Source organism: Mytilus californianus, unplaced genomic scaffold (assembly GCF_021869535.1).
Source record: "Mytilus californianus isolate M0D057914Y unplaced genomic scaffold, xbMytCali1.0.p SCAF_8, whole genome shotgun sequence".
NCBI classification, from domain to species: Eukaryota; Metazoa; Mollusca; class Bivalvia; order Mytilida; family Mytilidae; genus Mytilus; species Mytilus californianus.
The window spans coordinates 102,626,402-102,652,858 of record NW_026262734.1 but is presented as its reverse complement, the minus strand read 5'-3'; the positions used below and the strand labels follow the sequence as shown (position 1 = coordinate 102,652,858).

The window sequence follows — 26,457 nt, the reverse complement described above, 5'->3', positions numbered from 1 at the left end:
TTATGGGGAACGCTCAAAGCAGAATATTTGAAAGCTGTGGATGTATAAGAACAGAAACAGTTGAAGAGCTTTATGACCAAAAAGTACCTAAAAATAATAGCCAAATTCATCTAAGATCAACTTTGCCTGAGGGAGTTATTACCTTTATTTCTTCACAATTTCAAAATTTATATACAGACAATTTCAGAAAGGCTTGTTGTAAATCATGTAAGTACCGAAGTACTAACTACTGAGCTGATGATGATAGCAATGTTTGATTTATTTTTTCTTGCTGATCATTTTTGCTATTTAAAGTTTATATCTATATCATAGTTTTCAAATAATAGGTAAAAACATTGGTAAAACTAATCATTAAAGGGCAATAACTCCAATAAGGAGTCAACTGACCATTTGGACGATGTTGTCTTAATTATAGATACTGTGTTGCTGATCATTTTTGGTATTATAAGTTTCTCTTTATCTATTATTGCGAACCCAATGAAAGTTTTCCACAGTGCCATCTCTATCTTGACCAGGTATTTAAACTTTTGCAAGTTCACCTGTCCTATTGAATGAATACAATAGCTATTTTTCTCTGTGTAGTTTATTCACTGGGACCTTTAAATTTCTTCTAAGAGAAATCTATCATTCATTGATTAAATTACCTGTGTAAAAAAAAATTCTTATATATAGACAAAAATACTTTTTTTATACTCATTAATTGCGTGTGCTGATGTATTTATTCAATATTAATAATATATTTTCATTCAGTTTAATATAAACATTGATTCAATCATAAAAAGTTGATTTCTAACAAAAGTTTTATCAATGTTCCTATTGAAATTTGTGATTTTTTTTTGTTTAGTTATAGAATACATTTAAGAAGATCTTAATTTGAAACATCATTATTTTCAAGTTCTTATTTATGTCAAACAAATTTTTTTTTAAAAGGAACAATGTTGAAAGTTTTGTCAGAAATCAAATTTTTATGATTGAATCAATGTTTATATTAAACTGAATGAAAATATATTATTAATATTGAATAACTACATCATCACACGCAGTTAATGAGTATAAAAACAGTATTTTTGTCTATATATAAGAAATTTTTTTTACTCAGGTAATTTAATCAATGAATGATAGATTTCTCTTAGAAGAAATTTAAAGGTCCCAGAGAATAAACTACACAGAGAACCATAGCTATTGTATCTATTCAAAAGGACAGGTGAACTTGCAAAAGTTTAAATACCTGGTCAAGATAGAGATGGCACTGTGGAAAACTTTCATTGGGTTCGCAATAATGATTTCAAGATAATAGGCGAAAATGAACAAAATTTGGAAAAATTCATTATTTAAGGGCAATAACTCATATGGAAGTCATCTGACACTTTTGATGTTGATAGACAGTTGGTAGATCTCAACATTCTGAACTATTCTGCTATTATCAGATTTTTCCATCTACAGTGCTTTTCAAGATAATAGACAAAATGTGCATCTGCATGGCTCAGTAGTTTCAGAGGAGAAGATTTTAGTAAAAGTTTATGGATGAAGACGACGGACGCCAAGTGATTAGAAAAGCTCACTTGACCTTCCAGGCCAAGTGAGCTAATAAGGTTTGTTTTCATATCATGCAAAAGTGACTAAAGTGCTCAAAAGCCAAGCTAAAAGTTCTCTTACGTTGTATTAAAAATATTGATAGTATCATCTAAGAAATAAAAAGAAATTATTTCAAAAATCTGCCATACTTTTAATACATTAATTGTTACATGTATGATCATATTAAAATTACACAGTAATTGAACAATTGAAATTATTCTAATTTATAACTGCTCTTTTAATTTGTATCTATAAACATAGGAACTTGATGATAACTCATATGACAAAATTTATAACATGATCTTCATGAAAATATAAAATATGCTTACATAGAAGTTCTTACTATGGTGATACCTCTATCTGTTACAAAAGTATATGCTAAAATGAATAGAAGTGGTATGATTGGGGGGATTTGCCAATGAGATAATTATCCACCAGAGTCCAAATTATGGATGAGTGGGAAAGAAAACAAAGTCCACATTAGCAGAAACAATCTGTAGTAAGATTAAGGCAATGTAAAATAATATGAGTTACTTCTAAAACTAACTCAAAATTCAAATCTTTAAGCTTATAAATATTTTAATAAAAGTCTATCCACTTGAAGATGTAAGTCATATTTACTTGTATAAGTAATATTGTAAGATTTTTATTTTATTTTCAAGATTTGAATAGAATAATCTCCCCTTAATCAATCCCTCCAAAAAAGTATTCAAACAAATATTTTTTTTTTACAACCCTTTAAATTCTCAAGTTTTGGGAGATCAAAACATGCTTAAACAAAATTTGTCTGGTCTGCTCATTATTTTTTAATAAGAGTTCAACCTTTTATCTCAAAAACTAAACAAATAAATCTATTGCCAACAGATGTAAAGTAAGTATGCAAAGCCTTAAAAAATTGCTCCATGGAGGCTTGTAGATAAGCAGTATTTTCAAGATAATTTACCAAGGAGATATTCATTGTTCATGAAATTATACTTTTTTATGAAAAACAGAGACACCTATGAATGATAAACAATAAAAACACTTTATTAGAGCAATGTAGTCAGGACAAATTCAAGAAAAGAAGAAAATAAGACTTGTTTTCACTTATATACATCAATGTACATGTCAGTAAAAAAATCTGAATGTCTTAGGAATATAACTCTACTTCCAAAAAAATTTCCTGTATCAGTATGTAAAAAACACTCATCCAAGTATTTACCCTGACTGCTAGTACTTCTATGGAATTTTGGCAAATGCATGTATGGATGTACAATTTTTTTTACATCTATGATGTTGTTTAAATGACCATAAAGACAGTAATCTTGCTTTATTGAATCAGAATTTGCAGGTGTTTTTATTTTATTCCACATTGAGAAATTTAACTACTGTATTATAAAAATTGCATGACAAAATGCCTTTTATATGCCATGTCCAAAAAATATATATGAATGACAACTGAATCTTGCATTTACCTAAATATGTGTATTAATGTTCTTTAAATATCTCTTTCAAACAAAATGTGTAAGTTAACTTATTTGACCTAATATAAAATAATGAGAAATGATAATTAAAATATATGTATGATAATATGCACTATCTAAAATGTAATTACAAATGATGAATAGAAAACGAAATTGAAATTTTTCATGAAAATAAAATTTGTTAAAAATATTTAAATGATATTGTATGCAATACTATCTACTGTTTCATATCTTCCAATTAATTCTCTATGCATCTACTTTATATTTATAAAAAAAAATGCATTTGGATACACTGCACATACATGATGTAATAAACAGCTATGTTATTTTTGTCTCCTCATTTATTATTTAATAATTACATTAAATAGAAGTTCCATACCATTCCCTTTTTTTAATTGGTTGAGGCATTCCAAAAGTTATATTATATTTCTAAATAAAATGCAATATCTATGAGAGCACCTGCTTTCTGTGACACTGTAAAACTTAATTTCTCTTATTTTAAAATGTTTTTTACTTTCCAGGACCAGTTCATTATTTTTTTCATAATCAATAAATCTTTGGACCTGATTGGTAAAAAAATAATTAAGATGTCATATTAGCTTGTTTATCTCTGATTTTGCTTCTTTAACATCACCAAGCCTGATGATATTTCAAAGAAAAAACTTAAAGTTTGCCTACATTCATGACATATTGTCTTAGATTTATACATTAACAGAAAGGATGTGCCGTGGTCAAAGAATAAAAACCTAAATCTAGCCAATGACAGCTGTCAGATTAGGAAATGTTGTTTATGTAAATAATCTTACCAAAGGAAACCTATAAATTAGTCATTTACAATTAGTTTGTTTTTCTTTTTTTGTCATCATCATATAAGATTTTATTTTTAAACATTTTGGATCAACAAAGTCTTGTAAGATTTCTTTCCTAAAATATTTTCCAAATAACAACTAAAACAATCACACTGAAAATCCGTAAACCAACAAATATATTGTATCTATTGAGTGGAGAAATATCATATTATACTCTAAATTGATTTGTATTTTATTGTCCACTTGCTGACAAAATAATAAATTACATTTCACACTTAAGTCTTTTAAATAAAAGTAGACACATAGCCAACACACAAACAATCATCAAAATTTTAATTATAAAAAATGAAATCCTTTGCAATACAAAAATATTGAAAACAAAGTACATTGTATACAAATGACAAAAAACTGTACCATTAAGCACCGATTTAAGTAACAAATTACCCAATTTAAGTCCAATTAGATGCCCCAAAAGTAAGCAATTAAATTCCTATCAAACTAAACACAAACACATTGATGAAATAAGCATACAAATCTATTGCACCATCATTCATTATCACACGATCATACTGTCACATGATCATACAATGTCACATGATCATACACTGTCACATGATCAGACACTGTCACATGATTCTACACTGTCACATGATCAGACACTGTCACATGATCATACACTGTCACGTGATCAACCTTTAAAACAAAATATGACACAAATTCACACTGAATTGGATAAAAATACTTTTCAAAATTTAAAAAAAATCATAATTTAATTTCTATCAACTTGCATACCCCTTCATGATGTTCATAAAAAAATGTAAGAACTTTGACAAATTTGAAAAACTGGCCATTTTGAGAACTGTAAATTCAGAAATCAATGCATGCATTTATTATTGCAAATCTTTGACCACTGGCAAAAATGCTAAATCTAATTATGAAATTGCAAAAATTCTATGAAGGAAAATCATTTCTGTAATTATCAATGCATTTTTTTATTGTTGTGAACACGATACTGTCACATTTTTCGCATCAATAAAACACTGAGTAATTTTGAATTAACAGTAAATATTAAAGCCTTCTGGTAAGTTATCAATGTGTTCATTTTTTACCTTCTAAAAGGAACTATTAAATGCCAGAAAGAGCTACACTATCATCTGAATATCAGTTATTTCCTTCATTGTAGACAGTCTTTTCATGACACACAAACTGGTGTAAAACAAGAAAAATCAAGAAATTTTATAAAATATACAAGTTTCTTCATGGTTTTTTGTCATGGAAAGTCATTAAACGTGAAATTTGCGTTTTTATTTTCTGAACACCTTGAACCTTAGTGTAGTTAGAAGAAATTTAAGAATATGTATGGTAACTTTTCAATTTGAACCAATATTTGGGGCAAATAAGGGCCTTATTGCCCCTACTCCTTTGGCTTGCATTTAAGTTAATACTAGACAGAAACTAGAATGCAACTATATCATCATTCAGTTTTAAAAAAAATTTCAAATCTGACAAAAAGCAAAGAATACCATATATTACCATGTTAATGAACAAACTTTTGTACATGAAGAACTTATAATTTTGTAAAACTGACAATCAATGTCTCACAATGTGAGACCATTTGTCCCTCTTTCTGACCTTTCCCTGAAAAACCTGACTAGCTAAAACAAAGTGGCAAATGTCATTTAAAAACAATGAAAACAGTAATGATACTATATAGGACCCCTTTCTAACACCACTGACAACAAAGGAATTCCATCTTGATATAAAAAAATACAATTATGTGATAATTTCACCAACAAATCTGGTGCAGATCTTTGAACATTTTCACACAGTGAAACTACAAATTCTTAGTCTCCCGCACTGAGGCTACAACGTTTTTCATTGCAAGGATCATATCCTAAGTTCCCCTCTTTAGTGTAACAAATACATTTTGGCTGATGGAAATACTAGAAATTTGTGAAGAACAGTTGTTATGCCTCTGAGAGTCATCTCCACTCACATAATAAGTACAGAATCATTGTTTCTTCTTTGTTACTTGAAGTCTAACTTCCATTCTTGAAGATATCTCAAATCAACACACGAAATCCTTGGACAAAGGTTCACAATTCCCATAACAACAGTGAATGTATTTGACTTCTAAAATGTTTCTGCTGATATTCAAATTTAAATATCTCGGAAGACGAGCAGACAGTATTTGATAAACAAATCTGATTCAATGTACAACAATTATTTGACAGAATGTATGAACTCAATCAGTTTTTTCTGTTACTTAAGAAATTCATTATCGGCCATGAAATCAAACACAAAGTTATTCTAAAAACAAGTGAATAATTCCCTCTGTGTTAAAGATAACAACAGTCTGAAAATGAATTAATAAGCCATTACGTATGTGTGAACTTTTCTTTGCCAATCAACTTCTGGTTATGAATGTCAAGTTTTAATCATTTAAGGTCCAATGCAGTACTGCTGTTCAAATGCCTACATAAAAAAAATGGTCTATTCCACAGTTTTATTTATTTTTGGCCAATGCAGTACTACTGTCCAAATGCCTACATAAATAAAATGGTTTTCCCCACATATTTCTCCATGTTTTTTGGCAGTCTATGTTTTATACATCAACATCTTTTGGTGTAGTATGTGCTAAGAAAGGTTCATGCCACATTCTTCTAAGATCTCCCTGTAAAATGAAAGAACCGTTAGTAAGATCACACACCAAACGCCCCAACATTCTTCTAAGATTTCCATGTAAAATTTATATAAATCAATACTTAGCATTAGATTTCCTTTCAATAACAATTTTGCTGTTTGTTTTAAGAAAGGTTGTAATTTATGTAATAATTACATATATAAATGCAGGTCACCTGCTTATACAAGAATTGCAAGTATACATGTAAAACTCCAGTGAACAGGTTTACACCTCCAGATTATTCGGAGTATTTCAAACAAAATTATTAAAACCAAAGCCATCTTCAGCTTGACATTTTCACATACCAGCATTTTCATTTTATTGTATAGTTAGAGTTGCTGTCTCATTAATGAATAGCCTTCATTTCTTATTCATAAGCATCTGCATTTCACTACAGCTTTTCCTTCCAAACAAAAGCTCTTAAAACTGGTACACCAAAAATAATTCTAAATATCCTACCAACCTTCAGATATGCCATGGTTAGCAAGGGTAACAGTGTAAATGGAACTAAATATAACAATGCTGGTTGTGCTGCTTTAAATACTTCCGAGGACACAGTCGCTGTTAATAAACCTGGAAAAAACAACAAGATTAACTGACTGCAGACATTGTTAACAGACTTGTGAGATTACAGTGGCTGTTACTAACAACAACCCTGGTATATTGCATCATTTTACATATTTATATCTCTATAGCTGAAAGGATAAATCATTCTTAAGACCCATATCATTTTTTCTACTTCAACTGCTATTTGCGCTGTCAAATTGCAACGACCGAATATTTATTTGTGATATACAGTCACTGACCGTATATCGCCTTGTTTATGACCTTGTCAATGCGTTTTTGCTGTGTTTTTAGACGTCAATACAGAACATGTTAGCCGAATTTTTCAGTCATCCACTACAAATTCAAAATTGATGTTTTTCACCAAAAATATTTCATTTAGAACAGTTGTAAGAGTTGCAGTATATACAGAATAACCCTACATGGTCTCGATATATGAATGTTATTTGTACTCTGGTCAAAACAGGATAGAAATGCTTGGAAAAGCCACGAATTCTACTTGTTTTTAAGCCTTGTTCAAATTAATTTTATATTTGAGACAATGTATAGTTGTCACAGTGACCTATGGTTGCTAACTTCTATCTCATTTAGTCTCTGGTGGAGAGTTGTCTCATTGGCAATCATACTACATCTTAATTATTCTAAAAGTATTATCAATTTTGATACTACGAAATCAAAATATTTCATTGTTAAACAGTTTCAAGAAAATTACCAAACTTTCTGTTATATGTACAGATAAAGTGGTGAAGCAAGTCTCGTACACAAGTAGGGGATGGGGAAAGAAAGTCTCGTCAATATTTCTATCTTACCTAGAAAATATCCAACCAGTGAACAATGGAAGTATGTTAGTCGCTGTACATAAGTAGGGGGTGGGGGAACTCCTGTATCTACGGATATTGTTTGTGATTTCTTGTAAGCATCATAACGTAAAACAAAACATAACAACAGGCCTGGCATTACCTGTAAAAAATAGATAGTTAGTTTATCTTTGTGTTAGGCAGGGAATACAAAATCCAAAATAAAAATATGTGTTTTTAAGGTATACATAAATATCAAACATGTAAAAAATATGAAAACACCATTTTGTTTAAAATTAATTTCATTAAGGTTGCTTGGATCATTATAGCTTTTAAATATAGGTATTGAGTTTCATTCACAAGTGATTTTAAGCAGATATGAAATCATTTCAGCCATTGCAGTTAGAGTATGCAGAAGCCTTTTTGCCAATAAGTAATATAATAGTCATGTAATAGTTTTCAGATTTCTTGTTCAGTTGTATTCACTTACAAGTACCAGCAGTTACTTTACGATGTCCATACATATATTTCAAAATTTCTTGTTCAAAGACTGTGGATAATATAATGTGCACTATTTTTCTGCAAGTGGTGTCTTCTATTTGAAAATGAACACTAATTTCTCCAGGTGCCGTCCCCCATGGTTATTTGATAAATATTTTTTTTTTGTTTAAAGTAATGAATAACAATGTAAATGTTTACTGACACTCAGGCTATCCAGCCAACTAATTTTCATGAAAATATTATTAACAAAACTTTCATGAGTAGAAAATAACATGAATATTAACCGTTTCGTATATGTCAAACATGGGTTTTCTCTTCTTGAATGCATTTCATAGAAAAGTTAGACAGTTTCAAAAATAAATCGATTGAAATTGGCAAGATATAACTAAAAGCCAGGAAAAGATATCCCTGGACTATGATTTGGTCTATAGTAAGTTGGTTTACAGATTTGAGAAGATAAATCAAGGGTGATAACTCACATACATTTTATGTAATTTACTAACAATCTAATTTCTGCTCGACATACAGATGAGCTACATGTGATTTTCTTGTGCATTTTTAAACCGTTTATTTGACTTTTGATTTCTAATGATTTGAAATTCTGTGTATTATATTAACATTTGAAATTTAATTTTAATGGTTTACAAAAATTTAATAATATCATTATATCTTTATTACATGTACAATACTAATAATCTGATAATACTTACTATATCACCTAGTCCTAACATGGAAAAATGGCTCGAGTTCTGCATACTGAAATTAAATAATAAAACAGTATCGACCACAATTCTACATCACCACCATTAGGCTAAACAATAAAATACATTTGGTTAGACTAAACTTGTTATTCTTATTGTCTAGTAGTTCTTGTCATTTTGTATCAAAACATTCTTGATCATATACATAATATTATATGGTTTTTTCAATATCACACCTGTATCTGCTTGAGAGATTATATTGGTTATGGATTGCTACGATGTGTGATAATGAAAAAGCCATATCATATGCACTTTATTATATAGCCTTATCACCTATTCTTAATTCTCTTTTATTTCAGTCAATAATTTCAGGCTGGCACAGACAGTTTTTTAATTATGTCATATGATGGAATTTATTATTTGTTGTTGTTAAGCTGTTATCCAATGAAAAAATAGATTACAAAATTTGTTTTTCATGAAAATTGTTCTTCATGAGAGACAATTGAAATTTAATTTTTAGCCTTAAAATAGTAAAATCCTAGGTGTATAGAAGGTAACACTTGATATTCCTCCCATAGAAAAACCATAGTTTCTAAGAATAAAACTCTCTCAACAGGAATACATAAAAGAAAATATTTAAGAAAATTCTTGTGTTTTCGTAACATTTTCCCTGACAAATAGCAAATTACCATTTTTTGGTTAATTTAACCTCTATCAACAATACACATGATCAAGGGTCCGGAAACTGTCATATTTGCCAGACATGACCGAAGCTGAAAACTATTTGTCCTAAACAGTAGATTGGGATTTAGGACAAATTTTTTTTTTTTTACAGAAATGATTTCGGTCATTTCATTGAGATCGGGTTTCTTAATCACCATTTTGCACTAGTTTTTGTTTTGTAATCCTTTTCCTATAATAAAACTGCCACTCCAGTATAGTATGATAATCCTGAGTGCCCTCCTAATAACTATTTTAATGCCTCCGGGAATTATTGGCTAATGATCGCTAGTCACTTTACCTGTGTTTTAAAATTCACTAATATTTTAAATAAATTAAAATTCCATGACAACTTTCTTCATTGTTTAATTACTTTTCAGCAAAGACTATCATCAATTTTAAAATTAAAACTTAATTTCATTTACGTAGAAAAAGTAATTTTTCATGAGTTAAACATGTGCTTTATTTACTATGTAATACGCATGCATGAAATTGTCTTCATCAGGTAGACACTTAATGAAACAGTCAATACAGTTGGTTGCTGTGTGATTTTTACAAAATTGAAAAAAGGGCCCCAACTTTTTAGTCATTTCAAAATGACCGAAATTGTGTAAAAAAAATTCCGGATCCTTGCACATGATACAACTTACCACTAATTTAATGATGAAATAATAAGCAAGAAATGTCCAATTTCTTTTATACTATGTTCATTTTTAATTATAGGAATGCAACAGTATATATTACTTAAACTAAACATACCTTGGAAATACTAATTTTCCTGGCAGAGATAGTTTAGGAGCATCCCTGACAAGACCAGTTAAATGTAATTTTTTGGCAAACATACCAACCTAAAGAAATAAATATAAAATACACATTGAATTAATCCATTTGATCATATCACAATGTATCAATAACAAGTCTTTTAATGTATTTTATAACCAAACTTCTGAATTTTTATCCCAATAATAACAGGTATTCTGTACTTTTATTTTGAATTACAAATTATGATTTGTTTTATTATGATTAATAATAATTCAAAAATTTATGTTACATGATGAAATTGGGATCTTTTTCCACTGCAGCTCAAATGTTTCCCTGATACATACTGAATTTAGTTCTGAAATGCTACCCTATGGTTCTATGTTCACTCGTGTTATTAAGGGATCACTACAGGCTATATAAGGGCTGTGCTGTTTCACCCTTGTTTTCAGCACCTCACCTCTTTATTTTCTCAAAACTTACCCAATATTTCAAAATCAGTACCGTAAATTTAGAAATTATTGTGTGCATTTATTATTGCGATTTTTTAAGAAAGGACAAAAATGTGATTGATTATTGCGATTTTAGGTAAATCTTCCTAGACATACTTATATATGTGTCAAACAAAAGAATGTAAGTTCTTATTATTGCGATACTCATCCAGTCGCATTATTTGCATTAATATAAACCTCGCAATAATTTCTGAATTTACAGTATTATTATGAGCAACTTTATTTCAATCTTTATTTTTGTCATAAAATTATAACTCATTTTGTACATACAACCACAGTGGCACATGAACACAACCCTTGAAAATTTATCAGTGGCAATCCCTTTTCATGTTTTTGGGGGCTTCCAAAACCTCTTGTCTAGAGTGTACCTGATTCAGGTTATACTAAAAACATGTGTTGTGCATTTGGAAATCCGTTGTATACATTTCTTTTCAACTAAATTAAACAAGAACGCATGCGTTGTAGTGCTAAGCATACCCCCTACTCGTATGTTCAAAGTATCGACAAGCAGATAGTGTCTGACATACTGAAAAATGCAAAGAATTGATAAACAGAAGGTTCGTGTGTGTGTGAGATCCAAAAAGTGCTCACATGCAACAACTCACCACTGTCTAGCTGCTGACCAAATATGAAATCATTTTTTTAGTAGTATTGGAAAAGTGTGACAATTTTTTTTTTAGTTATTTCAACAAATTGAAAAATTCCAAGTATTGGTTAACATGAAGTAAGTGTAATATTTGTTGAGCAAAAGAAAGAGTGACTGACTGTTAAAAAGACAGCTCTGGCAAGTTGAATGCCATATAGCCTAACCCCTAGAGTGGGGTTTAATTTTCTGTTATTCCAATAAAAACAATCATGAAAAAGTAAATTCTTACCGGATTTTCCGCAGGTCTGGTTGCTACTTTAACCATAACATTGGCACTAAATATATAGGAAGAGAAGAATACCTGAAACAGACATAAATAACAATTGTAAAAGTTTGGAATCTAATCAATGGTGTCTATGTATCATTTTAAATTGGTTGGGTGTTTGCTTGCTGAATGTAAAGTGTCAAATATTTCATGCATATTCAGGATGAGAAAAGTTAACAAAAAAACGCACAAGTCCTTAAAATATTTTTTTTTAATTTTGTCTTACATATTGGCATTATTGATTCAAACTGCAAACACAGCCAAAATAACATCATTTTGAGATCTTGTCATTAATAGTAAGACATGAGCAAGAGCTTAACACAAAAGATTTTGCTATAAATGTATTGTACAAAGGTGTTATCGTGTATAAAATATCTTTTTGAGTAAAGCTCTAACTTCTTAGTCATATACATGTATAATGTGATCAAAAGCTATGCTTTATATTGCCATTTTTGGTCTAATACGTAAATTTCAACATGTTTACAACGTCATAGTGAATTTCCTGCACTAAACTTTCAACATTAAAGCAACTGGTTCATTTATCAATAAATTTGGCCCAACTTTGAAAGGTTTCATAAGTTTACTATTTTAGCTATTTCAGGGGCCAAATAATGCCTCTTATCATACCTTCTTTAGAATTCAACAGGAAAAAGACAGAAAATTGGGTACATACATAAAAATTTGTAACATTACTGTTATAATTTGTTGTTCATTGGTTGTCATTGGTTCTTGATTATCATATTTGTTTTTTTCGTAAATTGTATTGTTATTAATTAGGCTGTTAGTTTTCTAGTTTGAATTGTTTCAGATTTTTATGTTGGTGCCTTTTATAGCTTACTATACAGTATTGGTATTTCTCATTGTTGAAGTCCATACTATGAATTGCTTATATCTACGTGATTTGTACTCTTGCAGATAGTTGTACCAAATCTCCTTATTCTTATATTAAAGTCAGATCTTCTTCAAAAGAAATATCAAGGGCGGATTCAGGCAAAGCATGGGTTGTCCTCAGCTTAATAAAGAATATTTCGATAATTTTACCTCAAAAAATTTTTAGAAATATGAATCAAATAATAACTATTATTAACACCTGAACTGATCTAATATCATCCATTCTACACAAGATTGTCAAATCAATTTATTATTTCGCTGAACAAAAAATTCTATATTGATATTCAAAAACATATTTATAACATCAGATTTCAAGGATGTTTTATATCATTATTTACTATATTTGCTGGGGACGAAAAATACAACTGATCAGAAAATTCAAAATACTTACACTAATTTATACAATTTTTTTCATTCAAAGATTACACCTATAATTGCTAACCTTCTACCTCATTTGGTCTCTGGTGGAGAGTTGTGTCATACCACATCTTTTAATTTTTATATTGTTATAATGACTTTACAATTTTCAGAATAAAAACAAAAACTTACCCAAAATACATCATAAATTAATAATCCTACTAACAACAAAGTCGATACTTTTAAACTTGGCAGACGTACAAGTGCTATAAAGGCTACACATAGTCCCATGCCTAAAGCTGAAATAGAATAAAATACTGATACTGTAGAAAGGCTTGTATAGTTCGCACTGGTACATAGTCCGCACCCCCTTCTCCCCACGAAATTTTAGGTAAAAAAACTTTTTGTAACTGTTAGAAAAGGTCTAATGAAACTCCGGTAATTTCAAATCCTGTGCTTTCGTTTGCGGTATTTTCTTGGAAAAACCTGTTTTCCATCATCAAACAGAAGCTGAAACTGCTTGTAAATGATTCTAGAACGCTTCATGATTGTTAAAACAATTTAGAAACTTGTGTATTTTAAACAGGAAGTTTAAAAAGCATGTGTAAAAGAAGAAATTAACCGGTGAGAGTCAAAATCCGTACATAACAGATATCACTATAATACGACTTTGAAAGTAAAACAGTTCCATCCTTTTTTAAAACAGTCTTTAATATATCTATCACATTAATGTTTGAAGGGTCTTAAGCTAATACAAACCATATTAGTCAGTATGAAACACCAAAACGGAACGAACAATAACCGATTACGTTTTGTAGTTTACAAATTCTAAGCTGGTTTACGGTTGTCTTTTTCACCATGTTTGTATTGAATGTATACTAGTATATATACTTTTAAATTTTTCAGAAATATTTTAGAAAAAAATCTCTCTCCTATAAATAAGTGACTAGCTACCTTAATATCAACCAACAGAACACTGATGAATGGCAAAAAGTAGAAAGATTGATTGATTGATTGATTGATTGTTGGTGTTTAACATCACTTTCAGCACTATTGGCTATATCATGGCGGTTAGATTTTATTGGTAGAGGAAGCTCGAGTGGCCAGAAAGAACTTCCAACTTTCATCAGGAAAACTGACAATCCTTGTCAATTAAGATTAGAGTCAAAAGGCCCTGCCACTGGTGGGGTTCAAACACACAATCTCCATGTTGACAGGCAAGAGTTAACATAACCATTTTCATGATTTTTTTTTAAATCATTTTTCACTTTAATACATGTAAGGGGAGTTACATATTATTCATTTTCTTTTAAATTCTTGTTAATGCTACAGTTGAGTTTATTTGCATAATAAAGAATAAAACAGCTTGTTCCCTGTTGTAATAAAACATACCATCCATAAGGAGCCAGTGACCAGTCAATACCCATATACACACAATAAAAAACGACAAACAAAATGACAAGATTTCCGCTGCTGTAAATCTGCCACAAACACCAAATGATATTCTGTAACGACAAAAAATATACTCATCAAACCTCATATAATGTAGTTAACATTATAAGTACTTACTCAGATATTATTATTAGTATTTTGTGTATTTAACTGTATATTTTATATGTAATAGAATTTTTTGTATAAATTGCAAGTCACTTCGAAACTTACCAGCTTATATTAAAGCATCTCTTACTTTTTTCAGAAAACCAAAATTGAGCTTGTATTAGTCTATTCCTGCTAAAAGTACATGTATTTGCAATTTTTTCATAAAATCAAAGATTTCATCTGCTATAATCAACAGTTATTCAAAATGCTGCCTATGACAAATATGCAAGTCAATTCATGTAGAATGTTATAAATAGCATGACCATAACAATACAGAATCTTACTTTTGGTTTGTAGAACAGGGTTTGATGATACTCTGACTTACTTTTGGCCAGTAGAGCAAGGTTTGATGATACTCTGACTTACTTTTGGCCAGTAGAGCAGTGTTTGATGATACTCTGACTTACTTTTGGCCAGTAGAGCAAGGTTTGATGATACTCTGACTTACTTTTGGCCAGTAGAGCAGTGTTTGATGATACTCTGACTTACTTTTGGCCAGTAGAGCAGTGTTTGATGATACTCTGACTTACTTTTGGCCAGTAGAGCAGTGTTTGATGATACTCTGACTTACTTTTGGCCAGTAGAGCAGGGTTTGATGATACTCCGACTTATTTTTGGCCAGTAAAGCAGGGTTTGATGATACTCTGACTTACTTTTGGCCTGTAGAGCAGGGTTTGATGATACTCCGACTTACTTTTGGCCAGTAGAGCATGGTTTGATGATACTACGACTTACTTTTGGCCAGTAGAGCAGGGTTTGATGATACTCCGACTTACTTTTGGCCAGAAGAGCAGGGTTTGATGATATACTGACTTACTTTTGGCCTGTAGAGCAGTGTTTGATGATACTCCGACTTACTTTTGGCCAGTAGAGCAGGGTTTGATGATACTCCGACTTACTTTTGGCCAGTAGAGCAGGGTTTGATGATACTCCGACTTACTTTTGGCCAGTAGAGCAGGGTTTGATGATACTCTGACTTACTTTTGGCCAGTAGAGCAGGGTTTGATGATACTCCGACTTACTTTTGGCCAGAAGAGCAGGGTTTGATGGTAGACTGACTTACTTTTGGCCTGTAGAGCAGGGTTTGATATACTGACTTACTTTTGGCCTGTAAAACAGGGTCTGATGATATACTGAGTTACTTTTGGCTAGTAGAGCAGGGTTTAAAGATATACTGACTTACTTTTGGCCTGTAGAACAGGGTTTGATGATATACTGACTTAATTTAGCCTGTAGAGCAGGGTTTGATGATATACTGACTTACTTTTGGCCTGTAGAACAGGGTTTGATGGAAGACTGACTTACTTTTGTCTAGTAGAGCAGGGTTTAATGATATACTGACTTACTTTTGAACAGTAGAGAAGGGTTAGATGATATACTGATTTACTTTTGGCTAGTAGAGCAGAGTTTGATGATATACTGACTTACTTTTGGCCTGTAGAGCAGGGTTAAATGATATACTGACTTACTTTTTGCCTGTAGAGCAGGATCTGATGATAAACTGATTTACTTTTGGCTAGTAGAGCAGGGTTTAAAGATATACTGACCTACTTTGGCCTGTAGAGCAGGGTTTGATGATAAAGTGACTTACTTTTGACCTGTAAAGCAGGGTTTAATGATAAACTGACTTACTTTTGGATAGTAGAGCAGGATTTAATGATATACTGACTTACTTTTGGCCAGTAGAGCAGGGTTTAATGATATACTGACTTACTTTTGGCCAGTAGAGCAGGGTTAGATGATATACTGACTTACTTTTGACCTGTAGAGCTGGGTTTAATGATATACTGACTTACTTTTGGCCAGTTGAGCAGGGTTAGTTGATATCCTGACTTACTTTTGACCTGTAGAGCAGGGATTAATGATATACTGATGTACTTTTGGCCTGTAGAACAGGATTTGATGATAGACTGACTTACTTCTGGCCAGTAGATCGAGTTTGATGATAGTTTGACGTACTTTTGGTTATTAGAGCAGGGTTTAATGATAAACTGACTTACTTTTGACTTGTAGAGCAGGGTTAAATGATATACTGACTTACTTTTGGCTAGTAGAGCAGGGTTTGATATACTTACTTATTTTTGACCTGTAGAGCAGGGTTTAATGATATACTGACTTACTTTTGGCCAGTAGAGCAGGGTTTGATGATAGACTTACGTTTGGCCTGTAGAACAGGGTTTTATGATAGACTAACTAACTCTTGGCCTGTAGAGCAGGGTTTGATGATAGACTGACTTACTTTTGGCCTGAAGAGCAGGGTTTGATGATATACTGACTTACTTTTGACCTGTAGAGCAGGGCTGATGATACACTGACTTACTTTTGGTTAGTAGAGCAGGGTTTGATGATATACTGACTTATTTTTGACCTGTAGAGCAGGGTTTGATGATATACTGACTTACTTTTGGCTAGTAAAGCAGGGTTTGATGATATACTGACTTACTTTTGACCTGTAGAGCAGGGTTTGATGATATACTGACTTACTTTTGGCCTGTAGAACAGGTTCTGATGATATACTGACTTAATTTTGGCCTGTAGAGCAGGGTTTGATGATAGACTGACTTACTTTTGGCCAGTAGAACAGGGTTTGATGATGGACTTACTTTTGGCCTGTAGAGCAGGGTTTGATGATAGACTAACTAACTCTTGGCATTTAGAGCAGGGTTCGATAATATACTGACTTACTTTTGGCCTGTAGAGCAGGGTATGATGATATACTGACTTACTTTTGGCCTGTAGAGCAGGGTTTGATGATATACTAACTTACTTTTGGTTTGTAGAGCAGGGTTTGATGATATACCGACTTACTTTTGGCCAGTAGAGCAGGGTTAGATGATATACTGACTTACTTTTGACCTGTAGAGCAGGGTTTGATGATATACTGACTTACTTTTAGCCTGTAGAACAGGGTTTGATGATAGACTGACTTATTTTTGGCTAGTAGAGCAGGGTTTGATGATATACTGACTTACTATTGGCCTGCAGAGCAGAATTTGATGATAAACGGACTCACTTTTTGCCTGCAGAGCAGAGTTTGATGATATAATGACTTACTTTTGGCCTGTAGAGCAAGGTTTGATGATATAATGACTTACTTTTGGCCTGTAGAGCAGGGTTTAAAGATATACTGACTTACTTTTTGCCTGTAGAGCAGGGTTTGATGATATACTGACTTACTTTTGGCCTGTAGAGCAGGGTTTGATGATAGACTGACTTACTTTTGGCCTGTAGAGCAGGGTTTGATGATATACTGACACATAGGTAACAACAGAAAGGCAAAGGCCACAGTCGCCAGCACTGAAAATAAAAGAAAGAACTACAATAAATTCAGAATTATTTTAATTTTTTTATCAATATAAAAATTGAGAGCATGTGTATTCACATTACTTAAAATAGGTTTCCGAAAAATTTCTTTCTTAAAATCATGATTAAAAACTTAATGTTTAGGGATCCATTTTAATTTCTAGTTTAAAGATGCAGTTTGAAATGAACTAAGTTCACCGAATCTGTTTCATAATTGATTACTTGATCAATACACGGAACCAGGATGTATAAACAAATCTGATAATTATTAATTTGGTCAACTTCAAATTTCCTCAGCAAAATTTGGAAAAAGAATATTATTAGCAATTTTTGTTAAAATAATTAATCAAATTTATCAAGTTAAATAACAATATCAACAGAGGCCCATGAATGCTTAGAGATGTGTTTCTAACATGTATGTGTGCAATTAAATGGACACCAGGTTGTTGAGAGAAAAAAAGATTTGACCCTTGTCTTCCATGTTAGATATCTCTAGATTTTGTTTGTGTTGTTGTGTTGCTGTCTTATTGACATACCCTTACATCTCTTTTTATAAAGAGTGTTAACAGTATTGGTTTATACATTGTAGCCATATAAATAACTGAACTTTAAAGGGAAATATATTAATTTACACTAATAAATTTCCAAAATAAGCACAAAGAAATATTAACCAGTCATATTTCCTCAATTTTAGATGATATCAACTACTCATAATCACCCAGGCTTCCTTTTATCTCATATGACCTCCCCCAACAGTACACATCAGTTCAATCAATAATAACTATTTAACAATAAAAATCAAATTACAACACAATTATGGAAATGAGATGACAACAGATGTGATGTAATTATGGAAATCATATCAGTATTCATATGTTATCAAGTTTATTTTTGATCACATGGTTTTGCATCAGTGACTAAATTATTGACTTAATATGAACATGAAAGAGTTTCAATGACCTTGATTTAAAAGAGTTTAAGCAAGCTGGATTAACCAGTAATGTTTTTCTTTACTAATCTTTTATTTTTATTTAACACCTTTTCTACATAGTTTTTTTTTAATTTAAAACTAGTCTTTCTACTAAAAATTTATTTATCATTTACACTGTTCACATGAGAAAAACTCCTAATAGAAACACAATACTTAAAAGCTATCATTACGCATACAATTCCATTTATGTCTGACATATCTTATTTCAAAAGTTAATGTTAACGGCTTATTTTCTGATGTAATTTAACAATACGTCTAAAATACTTTACACTGAAGATCATAAAGCTGTCAAAAAGTCTGACTTCATCGGAAAACAGTTGATTTAAGTTTGTGATAATGGCGTATCTTTAATACCTAGAACAAAAGTTCACTGAATCTATACATTTATTGATTCATTAAAGCATTAGTATGCTATGTATAAAACAAGCATTCTGAGAGTATTGCATGGCAATACATTGTCCCAGGAGCGACCAGTTCCAAATAAAAAAAAAAACATCCAAACCGAACAAAATACAAACTTGATCTGTAACTTGTCATGGTAAAACTATATACCAAATATTTAATCAATATCTTCCAGGATGACGAAAACAAGTGCAGAAAACAGAGAACTTTAATGAATTTTCTTCGTCCAAGGGCCATTACTCTGCACAAATTCATCAGACTGGAACAAAATTCACACTTCATCTGTAACTGGTCATGATAAAACTATATACCCAATATCATATCAATATCTTTAAACATGAAAAAACAAGAACGTGTCCATAGTACACGGATGCCTGACTCGCAATATCATTTTCTATGTTCATGATCAGTGGAACGTGAAATTGGGGTCAAAACTCTAATTTGACATTAAAATTAGAAAGATCATATCATAGGGAACATGTGTACTAAGTTTCAAGTTGATTGGACTTCAACTTCATCAAAAACTACCTTGACCAAAAACTTTAACTTGAAGTGGGACAGACGGAAGGACAGACGGATGAACCAACAGACGCACAGACCGAAAAACATTAATGCCCATAAATGAGGCATAAAAATGTGGAAAACTGATTTGCCAGACTGAAGGATGGAAGGATGGACATAGTGCAACCCTATAGTCCCCTTCGGCTATGGGGGTAGGGTACTACTAAAAGTTTCTCTACAATAACAGCTAGTTTGAAGCCTAAAATGAAACTATCTGATGTGTTCAGCTGTTTTTTTTAGTCATCTTTCTAAAACAAGATTGATAAATATTATTTCTTGCAACTGGTTCAACTGACAAGATAAAGCATAGGTGTCAACTCTATATATCTTTGGGAGCCTCCCAATATTGTTTCTAAAATTTGAAATCTACCCCCTTCTGAAGATTAGTCCCCCTACATGGAGCAAATATCTTCCTATGAGGACCAGTCTCCTGATATAAACGTTCAAATTTCTGCCTGAAGATTAGTCTCCTGACATGGATCATCTCTCTTTCTGAGGACCAGTCTCTTGATATGGGGCCAAAATCTCCCGATTTCCCAATTAAAAATTTTGTCATTAAAATTACCGGTAGTGTTTTTCATTTAAAATATGACAAATTGGTTTCAAAACATTATTTACACAAAATGACAGTCACTAATCTATCTGATATGTTGTTTTATAAAACAAGTGATTTGTTTTATATAACTAGTGATTTGGAATCCATTTGAATGATCAATGTAAACTTTTTTTATACATAAACAATCTTATTTAAAAATAAGATAATAATATTAAATAGAGCTAATTACATTGTATTTGACCAGATGACATATCTTTGTCTAAAAAAAATATCACACTTTGTAGGTTTGATCAGTTGACATTGATTGATGTATATGATAAATTACAAAGTCAATAAAAGTTTTCATTCCTGTATTTTTTTGTTTCATGTCAAGTACTGGTAAAGCGATAAATGTTTTTTTTTTTTGGACAAATGTTTGAGTTTTTTGTCTTTAATTCAACCAATGACAAGACTTTATTTTCCTGAGCAATAACTAAGAATCTATGAGATATGCTTTACAAGTATTATTTTTTTACCTACCTGCAGTACAAATGGCAAAGACCATCTGTAATGAATCGAAGAAAAAGAACATGATCAGAAGTGAAACTGAGGCTCCAATCGGTAAAAATGCCGCCTGACATGTATCTATAGTCTGCATGTCTACAATGAACAACAAAATTCCAATGAATGTATGCATTTATATACAGCGTAACTAACAAATTGATGATGGTTTTTCAGAGCTGAAAATATACTTGATTATCAGCAGCAAATAGCTGAGTTGTAACCATGGTAATTCAGTCCAAGTTTATTTTCATATTTGGATCTTTTTGTGAAAAAAATACCTAATGAGTTTGTGTTGCTCAGTCTTAAGTTTTCTATATTGTGTTTTGCGTTTTGTGTCTTTTTTTTTTTTTTTTTTTTTTTCTATGTGTTGTCAGTTTTATTTTCAACTGAGTTTGAATGTCCCTTTGGTATTTTTGGCTTCTCTTTATATTTGTGATTAAAATGTTCAGCTGATTTTTAATGATTTAAACTCCCTTAGGTGTTTTGTACACCCTGAAGTAGAGTATCTGAGGTTTAAAATCAACATACTACTCTCATTTTCTGCAGAAGTATTTCCTATAAAACTGTCTTTTTCTTTTTCTCTTTCCCTCTCAACATTTTCCTTTTCCATATTCAGAGATCTGAAATTATAAATTCAATGTATACTTAAGTTATGGATATTGGAACTTTTCCTGTTCAAATATTGTAAGAAGTTGATTCAATTATGAGCAATCTTTTAGTAAGAAGTTGATCCAATTTAAGCAATCTTTTAGTAAGAAGTTGATCCAATTTAAGTAACATAATACACAAAGTTGGTCCAATTTGAGCAACATATCAGTAAGATTAGCAGGGAGTTGATCCAATTTGACAAATTTTCGGATGGAATTTATCCAATTTCAGCAACATCTAAGTAAGAAGTTGATACATATTACAAAGTCAATGATCCAATTTGAGCAATTTACTAGGAAGGAGTTGATCCAATTTGAGCAACATAATAGTAAGGAGTTGATCCAATTTGAGCAATTTATTTGGAAGGAGTTTATCCAATATGAACAACATATTAGTAAGAAGTTGATCCATTTTGACCAATATATAAGTAAGGAGCTGATCTAATTTGAGCAATATATTTGTAAGGACTTGATCCAATTTGAGCAATATATCAGTAAGAAGTTGATCCAATTCAAGCAATATATCAGTAACAAGTTGATCCAATTCAGGCAATATATCAGTAAGAAGTTGGTCCTATTCAAGCAATATTAGTAAGAAGTTGATCCAATTCAAGCAATATATCAGTAAGAAGTTGGTCCAATATGAGCAATATCAGTACGAAGTCGATCCGATTCAAGCAATATATCAGTAAGACATTGATCCAATTTAAGCAACATATTGCGAAGAAGATCCAATTTGAGCAATTTATTAGGAAGGAGTTGATCCAATTTGAGCAACATATAAGTAAGACTAGTAAGGAATTGATCCAATTTGAGAAATTTAATCGGAAGGAGTTTATCCAATTTTAGCAACATATATATTAGTATGAAAATGATCAAATTTGAGCAAAATATAAGTAAGGAGTTGATCTAATTTGAGCAATATATTTGTAAGGAGTTGGTCCAATATGACCAATATATTCGTAAGGAGTTGGTCCAATTTGAGTAATATACATTGTATTAGTAAGACGTTGATCCAATTTGAGCAATATATAAGTAAAAAGATGAGCAATTTGAGCAATATATTAGTAAGATTTTGATCCAATTTAAGCAATATATTATTAAGTAGATGGTCCAATTTGTTCAATGTTAAAGGAAGTACAGTGCCCTATAGTAATAAACATCCTCTTCTTGTGGTCTCTGGCCTCTTATTTGTCTCATTGACAATCATACAATGTCTCCTTATTTTTTAACTCTAATAAATAATTGACTGACCTTTTCCCTGTTTTAAAATGTAAAGGAACTATAAGATAATTATTTTTGTAAAAACCATATAGATTAAAGAATGCCCCATAAAACTAATTATCAGGAATTAGCTAAAAGTACTAGGAAATTTTTCTTTTGACAATTGTAATTTCATAATAATGTATCCCCTTTTTAAATAGTAATTCCACAGACAATAATAATTTGGTTAAAATCAGTGTATATGACTACTGTGTATTGTATTCTATAGTATTACCAGGACTTAATTACATTATGAAGTCATTAAGCCAGTTGAGATTGATTTTTAAGTGGGTACGGAACAGTTATTCAACAGAGCCAATCCAAATATTCTATAAACTATAGAGCATGCTGCTTCTATGGGCATTATCAAAGTCATGAAAGTATTGTTCAGTTTGATCCTGTTATATTGAAATGTTAATGGCTCAGTTAATGTCTATAAAGATAATTTCTGACATTAAAAAAATTTAGACTGCACATTACAAAATCCTTTTATAAGCCTATTTTATTACATAGTATTTTACTTTAAAAAACATTTTGCTTACGGTCGTTAAAATAAAAGTTGATTAAAATTTTAGTAATATTCAGGAAATAATGATTGAACTGGTAAAATGAAGACATTAGTGTTCCAATGAACATCTGTACATATTTCATTCTAAAAATAAATTCCCAGTATATATGAGTATCTCTAAACTATAACACATAGAAATAAATATATTTACTGTTATCATGGTTATACACATTGAAAATGTCATCTACTAAACATGATATAAAACATTTATTCTTTTAACTTTTTAACTAATTTCATATCTGGAGTCAAAGACAAACAAACAAAACAATATATCCTTTGAAGTCCCATATGGTGTAACACCACTAATTCGGGCCCGGCCAGAAAGTAGTACATACTTAACACAAAATGGTTCCTACGCATGAGTGTAGCTTTCAAAATATGTAGAATATCTAGGTATTTTTGGTATCAAATAAAAGCTGAATGACTGGTGATCATTGTAGAACACTTTTTGACTTATAATTTTGAATATTAAAAAAACTGCACCAAATTTTAAAAAGAGGGTACATTTTGCCTGTTTGTCAGATCTGAAGTACCTGTTTTGGTACATCCGAAGTTCCGGGAACCAGTTCTTTCTTATATGCCATTAAAGGTATGCTGATTTTTTCAGTACAAGACATCATAAAGTGTTGCTTTGACATGTAATGATTGTCACTTTATTTGAACTTAAAACAAAAGAGCTGTGTCTGCTTGAAATTGAGGAATTTAACATAGAAAGCAATGGGGTCATGAATTAGTAGTGTACTTCCATATAACTAGTTTTTTTTTTTAGATTGTTCATTAGTCTTTACAAAGCATGGTATTAAAACACTATAATACTAGATTTGTTTAAAGGAACCCAAAACTCTTATTTGTACTAATGTTCTATTAATGGCTTTCATTAATTTGCTGACAAATGTTCCATTATATTATTATCTTATTAAGAAAAAACTTTGTAATTTGCATATAACATGTAAAATGAGGTTTTCTGTAAAATCTATTTTTTCTACCAACCAGTTATATCTTTAACTACTTCATCAGTCAATTTTAAAAGTATCTCAGTATACATGTATATCAGATCTGTGTAAATCATTTTGAACACCAAGAAAAAACTTTAAATAAGGTATATTTAAATCTAATGTGGTCTAAGTTAAAATAACATCACCCCCAAAAATGCCTCACTCTTGCTCAATATTTTTTACTTTTTAAGAAAAAATCTTATTTACTCAGTCCTATATATAGGTGTAATACCACCAAATCATAGTACGTCACATCCGGTTGCATACGAAAATAGGTCGAAAAAAAATATTCCCTTGAATTTGACAGTTGTAGGTAATTGATCCTATATTTCATTGCAGTAAAACATTTCTGAGTCATAAACATATATCTTGGGTATTTCAAAGCACCATTATTTCTTTATTTGGAGTTTCTATAGAATATTTTGGAAACTTGAGGTTACATGGTTACCCTAAAGCTTGTACACAGGTTAAAAAGGGGGAAAATTTGATTGGTTAACTTCCAGTGATGGTTATTTTCTTATATGCAATGAAATGTTATGTGAAATTTTTTCTATAGTACTGGACAGGATAAATCTTTACTCATGCCAAGTATTTCTTTAATTGAAACAAAGATAAATTCTGCACAATTTTTTGAAAAGTGCAAATTTAACAAAGACTAATAGGGGAAAATCAATGGTGGTATTACACCTAATATGGGAAGCTGTACATGCACCTTTGACCTTGTGAGTACTCTCATGTGTTAAAATTTCTTGCTATTTAAGTGAAATATTACAAATTATGAAATATTCTGAGTGGACTGAGTCTCCAAAATACATTTTATGAGAAAATTTCCTTGAAATAGGACTTTACCATGAATATTAGTTGACAGAACAAGCCATACTTAGAGTTTTGGGGAGCTTTTTCTCTTTATTTCTTATATTCTGCTATACTAGAAAATTTTTCCTAAGACTTACTTTAATAAATATATAGTTTTAAGTAAATGAAATTACTTTTAAAGCAGTAACAACAAATTATTCACCAAAAAAGAAGTTTTTTATGTCCCTCTCTGGAACGCGGCGTAAATTTAAGTTTTACGTAAGGACTTATTGAAACCTCCTTGGAGACAGTAAACTTTTATACGGATAGTTCATTCAGCTTGAATACTTCAATTAATCATTTATAATAACATTTCTATCATAAATGAGTGAAAGTTACCCCAAAATTTTTATTTATTGGCCTAAAAAGTAGAAATTTTGAGGAAATGAGAGGTATAAATGGACCAAAAGAGACCTTATAAGGAAGACAAAGAGGTCCATTAGTAGTATTTATCATCCTAAAGTCATCTTTTGTATCATATTCAACTGTTTGTAGGCAGATGAGATAAGTATTTGATCATTTATTGGTCCACACTATATTCTATCATGATGCGGCTTGGTTTGGATTTTTCGATGAAATTTTGCTCGAATAGCTGTAGATGTCGTCTTACATTATACTAGATTTTTCTCAAACTATTGAACTGATTATGACAAAACTTGACAGGAATGCTTGAAATAACCAGTATTACAAAGGAAAAAAGTCACATTCAGTTTATTTAACAAAAAAGTCTTCTTTAGGTGTAATACCACCAAATCATAGTACGTCACATCCGGTTGCATACGAAAATAGGTCGAAAAAAAATATTCCCTTGAATTTGACAGTTGTAGGTAATTGATCCTATATTTCATTGCAGTAAAACATTTCTGAGTCATAAACATATATCTTGGGTATTTCAAAGCACCATTATTTCTTTATTTGGAGTTTCTATAGA

At 30.9% G+C, this 26,457-nt stretch overlaps 1 protein-coding gene across 1 annotated transcript in view; it reads right to left on the bottom strand.

The window, feature by feature from the left end:
* Positions 1–1,702: 1,702 nt before the first annotated feature.
* LOC127712700 (signal peptide peptidase-like 3) overlaps positions 1,703–26,457 on the bottom strand; it is a 48,752-nt gene continuing 23,997 nt past the window's right edge. The window contains exons 4-14 of the mRNA XM_052219302.1: positions 21,727–21,818; positions 21,175–21,294; positions 18,061–18,139; positions 14,636–14,748; positions 13,436–13,542; positions 11,960–12,031; positions 10,573–10,661; positions 9,103–9,148; positions 7,904–8,054; positions 6,994–7,103; positions 1,703–6,521 (exon numbers count right to left, since the gene is read on the bottom strand). Of these exons, the coding sequence (XP_052075262.1) occupies positions 6,453–6,521; positions 6,994–7,103; positions 7,904–8,054; positions 9,103–9,148; positions 10,573–10,661; positions 11,960–12,031; positions 13,436–13,542; positions 14,636–14,748; positions 18,061–18,139; positions 21,175–21,294; positions 21,727–21,818 (1,048 nt within the window). The 3' untranslated portion in view covers positions 1,703–6,452. The remainder of the gene's footprint in view (positions 6,522–6,993; positions 7,104–7,903; positions 8,055–9,102; positions 9,149–10,572; positions 10,662–11,959; positions 12,032–13,435; positions 13,543–14,635; positions 14,749–18,060; positions 18,140–21,174; positions 21,295–21,726; positions 21,819–26,457) is intronic.